General features: G+C 40.0%; 1 protein-coding gene across 1 annotated transcript; it reads right to left on the bottom strand.

The window, feature by feature from the left end:
- Positions 1–233: 233 nt before the first annotated feature.
- Positions 234–7,973, bottom strand: ndufa9a (NADH:ubiquinone oxidoreductase subunit A9a). The gene is made up of 11 exons (XM_034086070.1): positions 7,875–7,973; positions 6,194–6,367; positions 4,641–4,738; positions 4,429–4,520; positions 3,832–3,973; positions 3,607–3,709; positions 3,323–3,393; positions 1,935–2,011; positions 931–1,026; positions 601–667; positions 234–508 (listed from the first exon to the last, which is right to left on the bottom strand). The coding sequence occupies exons 1-11, from the start codon at positions 7,927–7,929 to the stop codon at positions 338–340; spliced, it is 1,146 nt and encodes a 381-aa protein (XP_033941961.1). The 5' UTR covers positions 7,930–7,973; the 3' UTR covers positions 234–337.
- Between the last annotated feature and the right edge of the window lie 420 nt (positions 7,974–8,393).

The following is an 8,393-nucleotide window of genomic DNA, read 5'->3' as shown; positions in this document are numbered from 1 at the left end:
TCAAAGAAGCCTCTGTCTGCGGGAAAGATTCCCGTAAAAGATTTGTATTGTCTTCTTTAGGCTTTTGTGAAACACTGAGTTATTCAGTGCTGTGGTATGATAAACACACAAGTTAATGTACCTGCAGGATTCTTCTGCTTTCTTCATGTAAAACAGATCAATAATCTATAATGGTTAAGTCGCATCGAATAAAAACAATGAGCAACGAAAAAGTGAAACACTTAAAGCAAGACAACATTTAGAGGATACTTTTTATTAATTTATGTACAGAATATAGTTAATGACCAAACAATAAGAGGGACTGACATCCTATGGCTGCCCTGGTGTTGTTGCTATTCTAATAGCTGACAGTCTTGGCGGGCTTTGTATCATCCTGGTCAGCTTCCAGGTCACGGAAAGCACGATGGCGACGTAAAATCTCGATTGCCTTTTGTTCTACAGAGGAAGGAGTGATGCCTAGATCCTCCAGACCAGGGAGTCCTGGGTACGTCAGGTCTGTTGCGTGAAACTGGCAATTAAAAAGCACAGTGCAAAGTTAGTGTTGGCTTTAGAGGCTCCATAGTTGTTGGCGCAATTCTCTAAAAATCTTGGCTGTCTTACCCTGTCGATTTTGTCTGGGGTTGTCCAGGGCTCGAATGGACTCATTGCGAAAAACTGAGCAGCAAGGCTAAAGTAAAAACACACAAAAAAGAAACAACTATAACACGATTGTACTGTGGTATATGACAAGTTACTATTTGTTCTGTAAGGGGATATGTTGATGAGTAGGCTGCTGTTTGTTTGTATAATGTGTTCAATCAGCACACAATACACATGTTAAACATTTCTGCAGAATTTGAAATGAGAAAAAATAAACCTCTAGAAACATGTGTGTTAATACCTTTTGGTTAGTTTAAAAAAAAGATTAGTTTTCTTATATAAAGCACTTACTGGTATAGTGGGCGGGGCAGGGGGTAGGCCACAAAACGTTTGTGTGCCACTGCGTAGATGTACTCCACCAGGTCATGCAGGAGGTAACGGTTTGGACTAGAAACCAGGATAAAAGGAGGAAGAAAACAGGTTACGGAAGAGATCCATTTCCATGTTAGTCTTTGCTGACACAGATACAGGTCATTAACTATAGACGACAAGATATGTAGACAAAAGGTGTTCATTCTTCTGCACCCAATGTCCTCCATACAGATGATCGGATTGCTGTTTTACACTTTATTGCAAATTAACATTATCCGTTTGCATAAAGAAAACAGAATTGCTTTTGTCAATTGACTGTATACATTTCAGAATACACAACATGCAATTTTTTTATTAAAACTGTCCAATGGTCTTGTTCAGTATGATTACACCTTCTTTTCTACATGCGACGGCTGTATGCGTGTCATATGTTCAGCTTTTAGGTACATTTTATGAAGCTAAAATCATAATGTTTTCCCATGGCCCCCGGGGACCTCAGAGCCTCTCATTGCTGCCTGTGCAAGAGAGCTAGGGATAAGAGCAGGAGGCAGCAATCGGATCTCAATGCATCTTGGTACCACTTTTGATGGGATCACCTCAGACACATGTGAAGGCCATGTCTGAACAGGGCATTTGTGCAGGGTTCTGTCTTTTCTTTCCTCCCAAGACTAAAAACGTATACTTTTGTAGAATTCCTATTGTCCTACTATTAAAAATACAACAAACATGTATTTCTGTGCAATGCAGCCATTCAGACCCAGGAAATGTTTTGATGCATTAAACGTTAAGGACTACAATGAAGTGTTTTTTTTGTTACACTTTTTTAGACCAGTACAAAGAATGGTTTTAATGGCTGATCGATCTTGCTATGAATTAAAAATCTGTAAATAATTTGTGTTATGATTGTAGAATTTCATGATTGCTCTACTCCCAGGGAAAGGTTTTCAAACAAAGGGATTATTTAAGGGCTGACCACCACCTACCCAACTAAAGCGTAGGTCTTTCCATTAGCATCCGGGTCTCTGATAGCATTGACAATGGCCTTGGCCACATCCACCACCTGCAGGAGGAAAGAGATGGTTATTGGTATAATTTTAATATTTATAACATAACATAGGATTTCATAAAGTATTTTTAAAATAGTTTATACATTATTCAAATATAGGAATAGTAGATAGGATTACTTAAAATATAGTACCTTATATTTCATCTTTTTTCCCTTTAGACCCTTGCGGTTTATTCTTAAAAACCCTTACCCACCCCCCATTTTCCCTCTGCTGGTCTATGGCCTTGTAGAGGGTAACGGGGTACAGAGTCGCTTAGATAAGCGGGGGAGTGCATCTGACGAAGAGATAGGTTGTTGTGCTCCCTCTCTCTGTTTCTTATCCTATATCTAATAGAACTGCTCGGGTCTTGATAGATTGAGTGGGGAAGTTCATGAGATCTTTCTAGAGGGTTATCAAGAATAACTTTTATCCAATGACCTTTTCCCTCTCTGTCTGTGTCTGTGTATTCTCTTGTTCCGATTAACCCAGCCAAATCTTTTTTCTTGTTTTGTATCTATATCTACGCCGGGACCCGGAGTCGAGGCTGATCCTCTTGCTGTAGTCCTGTGTCCTGGATCCTCTATCCTGAGTTCTGGATTAAGCCGTGGACTTCGGGTCGTGGCTGAACCCGTCTCTGCGGTCCTGCCTTGGGTCTCGTCATGCTGCTTCCCTGATGGCTTCCACAGGATTGTAGCGGACATCATCATGGATTCATCTTCTTATTACAGACACATGCATTTCCTAACATTCGGTCTATATGCTGTAAAATGTATTATCTCTTGGATTTACACACGGCATCTATTGCACGTCTGTCCGTCCTGGGAGAGGGATCCCTCCTCTGTTGCTCTCCCTGAGGTTTCTCACATGTTCCCCTTAAACTGTGGGTTTTCTCTGGAGGTTTTTCCTTGTACGATGTGAGGGTCTACGGATAGAGGGTGTCGTTTTTCTCATACTGATATTCTGAACAATCTGTGCTGTTGTATTTGCTGTAAAGTGTCTCCACTGTAGGCTATTTTTATTATATCTACAGCACTTTGGCTCGACCAAAAATCGTTTATAAATGTGCTATATAAATAAAACTTGATTTGATTTGAAGCCCGGATTGTTTGAACATTTAGAGTTATTCACTGTGTATCGTTTCCTAAAGACAAACAATAGAGATAGATAGAATATAATCAATGGGAGCAATACAGTGATGCTCCTTGTGAAATTCCTTCTGTCTTAAGCCAACTTAACCTGAAGTCAGGAGCTAAGCGATTTCTGGATATTTAAATGTGTGATAAAGGGATAGATTTCAGAAGGGGTATTGCTTTAAATAAACGTACATGAACAGGCTGCTTCACGGTCTTCTTCCCCCGGGATATGAGTGGAATAGCATTCCCAAACCACCGCATATCTGAAAAAGATTTGAAGAAACACAGCATTTGGAGTGAAACTCTTCGAACATCTACTCCCACTGTCAAACAAGTGGTCCAACTTGTTTTTGTGTATATACCTGTGTTCGTACACGGAGTGTTAGAGCATTTTAGAAAAAAAAGACCCGTTTCTCATTACTCAGAGACTGGCACATTACCAATAAAGCCTCATCACTCACAAAAAATAGTCTTACTTGCAAAATAGTTGAAGAACCTGTCCTCCCTGCCAAAGATCTCCGAGGGCTTCATGATGATCGCGTCAGGAAACTCATCTCTCACTGCTGCCTCTCCTACGGCCTACAGTCAACAATGATGAACGATATGTCTACAGGTTAACCTTTTACTGGCATGCATCCAACATGCCACAGACACATAGATACACTTTGTACTAATTGACAGAGAGAGAAACAACCCTCTACCTTGTTCCTGAGGTATTTGGACGGGCTGCGTATGTCGGCGTTGAGGTGAGACATGTGGACGAGCTTGGTGACGCCGGCCTCTCTGGCTGCCTTGGCAATCTGCTGAGGGATGCTCACGTAGACATCCTCGAAGCGATAGTTACTTCACACAAAAAGAGGAGAAATACTTGCATGTGAATGTTTCCTTCAATTTACATGGCCATTCAGTTTTGTTCTCCAAAAATCACCAACATTGCAAAGCCAGCTTTAATTATTTTTCATGTGAACAACAAAATATAACATAAATCTCGGGATGCACTGATGCATAGGCAGTTCATCGGCCACTAGAACAAAATACAAAAAGGGCCATGAGATTTAACTTGTCCCAGGCAAATACACAACATTTATTCATTTAATACATTTGTTTGATTGAATTTGTGATCATTCAAAGTAAATGTAATGTAGGGCTTATATTACAAATGTACTTCCCTGGCGCAAAAAAAGAATAAAAATCAACAACAAAAACGTCAGCATTGGCTAAATGGTTATGCTCAACACTGGTATTGGCTTGAAAATGTGTAACCGGTAAATCCTTAGATACTATTTAACCTACTATACCTTGTCTCCCACTCTCTGCCCACCAGGTTGATGACAACATTAGAGTGCTCCAAAGCGTGTTTGATGGAGTCTTTGTTCCTGGCATCCCAGTCCTGCAAAGAGACAGAACAGAGACAACGTGTTTGCATTTCATTTAAGGCTCCAAAGTGTTTATATCAAATACTTATTTAGAATATTTCAGCAAGATTCCTGTGTGTCTGTGTTGGTCTTACCATGAAAAGGATCTGTCCAAGATCACCCATGGGTCTAAGGTACATGACATCATACTGATCGCAGCGGTGAGGGATTACAACCTGAGAGCCAATCCGACCTGCAAATCATCATTTGATAAACGCATACAATCAAATCTCTGCGCAAGGAGCTAAGAAAAGGAGAACACAGGGGTAAATTGTCAACAAAATACCAACATTTAAATGAACTGGAGTGATAGGCTCAAAATAAAATGCATGTGCCCTTTTAGAGGATTTGTTTACATTTTTTCTCTGGTTATCAAGAGCTAAAATAAAATGCTAGATTACCTATCAGTTCTCATAAACCACTGAATTCAAAACATATGATCATAACTGAGATTATATCTTATCAGGGATATAGCAAACAAGGGGGGAAGTTTTAAAGCACCAGGGGCCTGTACTACGAAGCTGGTTCAACCTAACCTGGATATGTTTGAGTTAGCCGGTTGGCCTAATCCAAAACAAACGCGCTCTCGCTAAACTGTACTACGACGCTGGTTATCAAGTGGATCGCTCAAGCCAGCCGTGTCCTATCTAGTTAGGTGCGCGTTCACATGAAAGGGGTGGTATTTGGAGCATTCGACCAATCACAAACATGGAGAAGCGTACTGACAGCGCAGCGTCATACTTCCTGAATGAAAAGTCAACTATAATACTAGTCAAATATGAAGACGTTAAACTTTAAACATCCATGACTTAAACACTTTATCCAGGATCAAAGCCACATAGCTGCACCTGCAAGGTGAACACAGCTGGTAACAGAACAAGTGTTTGAATGCGTACATTAACAGGTTTATGATATCACTGCCCCGTCTAAAACACGATCTGACTTCAATTACATTTGTCTCGAGTGTTTCGTCAACTTAATGTGTTGCTTAAAATAATACTTCTGCATACAGTATGTGACACTGTGAGTGTTGCACGGCCAGATACGGCTCAGCTGACTCAGATAAGGAGATATATGATACATTATGAAGTGATATGCCGTGGACTGTACTTAATGTACTCTGATCCGGTTACTTATGTTGTGGCCGATATTTAAGTAAGCTTTCTTAACGCTAATGTTATAATAGTCAGATTGCTCTGAAGATGGGAGGTGATATTCTATTAATGTTCACGTTCACACAGTCGGTGATTTTTGCCGGCCGTCTTTCCTGCAATGGCAGCTTTCTGTATTTCCTTTCTCCTGTAATATGTCTTGATCGCTTTAAACTCCGCACACTGAGCTCTGATTGGTCAGCAGGCGGTGCTTTCACTGAGTTGATCTCTTAGCCTGCAACCTAACCTGCTCCGGAGCAGGTTAGCCGCTAAGCATAAGTTACCATGGAGATCTAGCCTGCTAAAAAGAGAACCAGCGTCGTAGGACCGGAAAGCCGGAGTTTTCCCTGAAGTTAGCCGGCTAAGCGAAAATCCTGCTTCATAGTATACCCCCCAGCTCATAAAGTAAATGAACAAAATGTGTTAAATATGAAGTAAATATTAGCGAGTGGAAAGATATTTTACATCCATATTTACACCGTACATGTTAGACTCACCCAGCCTGTTGACCACATATCGCCCCAGGAAACCTGTAGCACCAAACACCGTCGCCGCTATCCCACTGGAGGAGGAGCGGCCTCCTTTCCCTTTGGGGAGGACGGCATGGTGGAGCTTCCTCTGCTGGACGGAGGTGACGGAGGCCGCTGACAACACAGCAGGGGAGCAGCCACCTGCAGAGGGACACAGGCAGCGTTTCATACACATCCGGTGGTAAGACTACAACTTGACAATAACGTTGGTACACATTGCTTAATCTAATTTAGCAATTCAACCAAACTTCATGCTGGTTATGTTTATTTTTAAAATTATTTTTATTGAAGATTGTGGAACTGTTATTGATGCTTTCTTTGATGTTAGCACACCTACTTATATATACTGTATATCTATCCATCTATTGATAAATATAATAGTGCTGTCAATGTTTATGCCGGCGATTCATCTGGAAACCGTAACGCGTTTACATTTTTTTTAACGCCAATTCATCTAATTACCAAGTTTGACCCAAACTTCTTCTCATAATTCCAGAACGGATGTTTACTATAAATTGCATGGCACTACCTCTGTGTAACCTCAACCTGTGTATCACACCTTTTACAGAAATGACTGCTGTTCTCCATGATAGTGGGTTTATTGATGTTATAGCCAAGTGTGGGGAAATTGTCCGAATTCAGGCAAAGGTTTCAAATATCACGTATAATTTAGTTACACAACATTTTGATTTCCCTTACAAATTTGTCATGCAATTATACAACACCACACGCGTATGTGTTTTACCTCCCCCCTAAATACAAATACTTTAAACAAGATGAATCATGATCGATCACAGTTTATTATTGTTTTTATACATAAAAACAAACACAGAAGGGTGTTTTTAATGTAATAATGTATATGGAATTAAAAACCCCATTCTGTGTAACATAATATAGTTAACATTCACCACAGACTACAGCCTTGATATCAGATCGTTACGCTGAGCATTGCACTGCTATGGTATTTTACGCCACTATTATTTTCTCCCTCTCTCTCACTACAAACTACAAAACTATATATAAGATATAGAAAACTGGTGAATGCACTGAGCAGATGAAGAAGACGTCTTTTAGGGCTCCATGCTTACTTATACTACTTACGAATAATACAATTACAAACAGAAACCTTGTGATGTAAAGTGAGCAGAGAGGAAACAAACGGTAAGACAGTGTCACTGTACAGACGCATATTATTATCAGCATCGTTAGTGTAAAACCACAGATACGTTATTAAGTAATGTTTAGATCCCGGGTTGTATGTTTATTATAAACTGTAACGTTCAGTCATGTTTTGAGCCACTGAATCAGACGTCACGTCAAGTTGGACAACTGGAAAGGACATTGCTAAAGCACTGCCAAACGTAACTCAATACCCTCAATTTACAACACATAACGAGGTTTGGGTGGTAATATGGTAAAGTAACTCAGCTGATAGTATTTTAAATAATCAAAAAGTTAAATTGTAAGCTAGTAGAAGCCCATGCTAGCAGGTAAAGCCGAGCCTGTTAGCAAGGTCACTCACTCGCAGAGTGTGTAGTCTAACTGTGAGCCTGGGTTGGCAAAGCATGTGTAAAGATCTTAAATCACACCATAATACTCTAAGTTTTTATTGTAGTTATCAAATGCGTACTGATTTTACATTACTCACTTGCAATCCTTGGAAGGACACCAGCAGGACGGCTAACCAGCGCTAAGGTCGCCATCTTTCAGACTACGGCAGACCGTGTGGGCCAAATTACGCATCACCACTGGCACACGGAGACAGTCTAAAAATGAAAAGTGCTGTCTTAACAATACATGGTACGCTATCAAAAAATACACTAACATGCAGCCTCTGGTTTAACAATGAAAATACTTTAAAAATAAAATGCTTTAAACAACATGGGCATTGGGCAATATATGAAAGGCCTGAAAAATAAATCTATTGTGATCAAATAATAAAATTGTTAATTGTGTGGACGTGGTTCTTCTGCTGTGATCATTCATTTACTCGGTCATGATTAAGGAATATTGATGTTATCATTGGTTGCATGAAGTTGCATTACAATGGGGACAGAACATAACCTTCGGATTAAATAGTCATGTGCTAATAGGCAGTCGATTAACATTTATCTTTGCTTTCTATTCCCATACTTCTGACATTATATTTTCTGATTGAACTCAAATG

Source organism: Pseudochaenichthys georgianus, chromosome 6, assembly GCF_902827115.2.
Source record: "Pseudochaenichthys georgianus chromosome 6, fPseGeo1.2, whole genome shotgun sequence".
NCBI lineage: Eukaryota > Metazoa > Chordata > Actinopteri > Perciformes > Channichthyidae > Pseudochaenichthys > Pseudochaenichthys georgianus.
This window is presented reverse-complemented; position numbering and strand designations above follow the sequence as displayed.

Bases quoted from the DNA above. Each gene is read 5' to 3' on its own strand.
- ndufa9a (XM_034086070.1), bottom strand. From the start codon at position 7,929: ATGGCGACCTTAGCGCTGGTTAGCCGTCCTGCTGGTGTCCTTCCAAGG. The intron at 4,739-6,193 runs GTGAGTCTAACA...GATGATTTGCAG, and splicing joins ATATGTGGTCAACAGGCTGG to GTCGGATTGGCTCTCAGGTT. The intron at 1,027-1,934 runs GTAGGTGGTGGT...CCTGGTTTCTAG, and splicing joins AAGACCTACGCTTTAGTTGG to TCCAAACCGTTACCTCCTGC.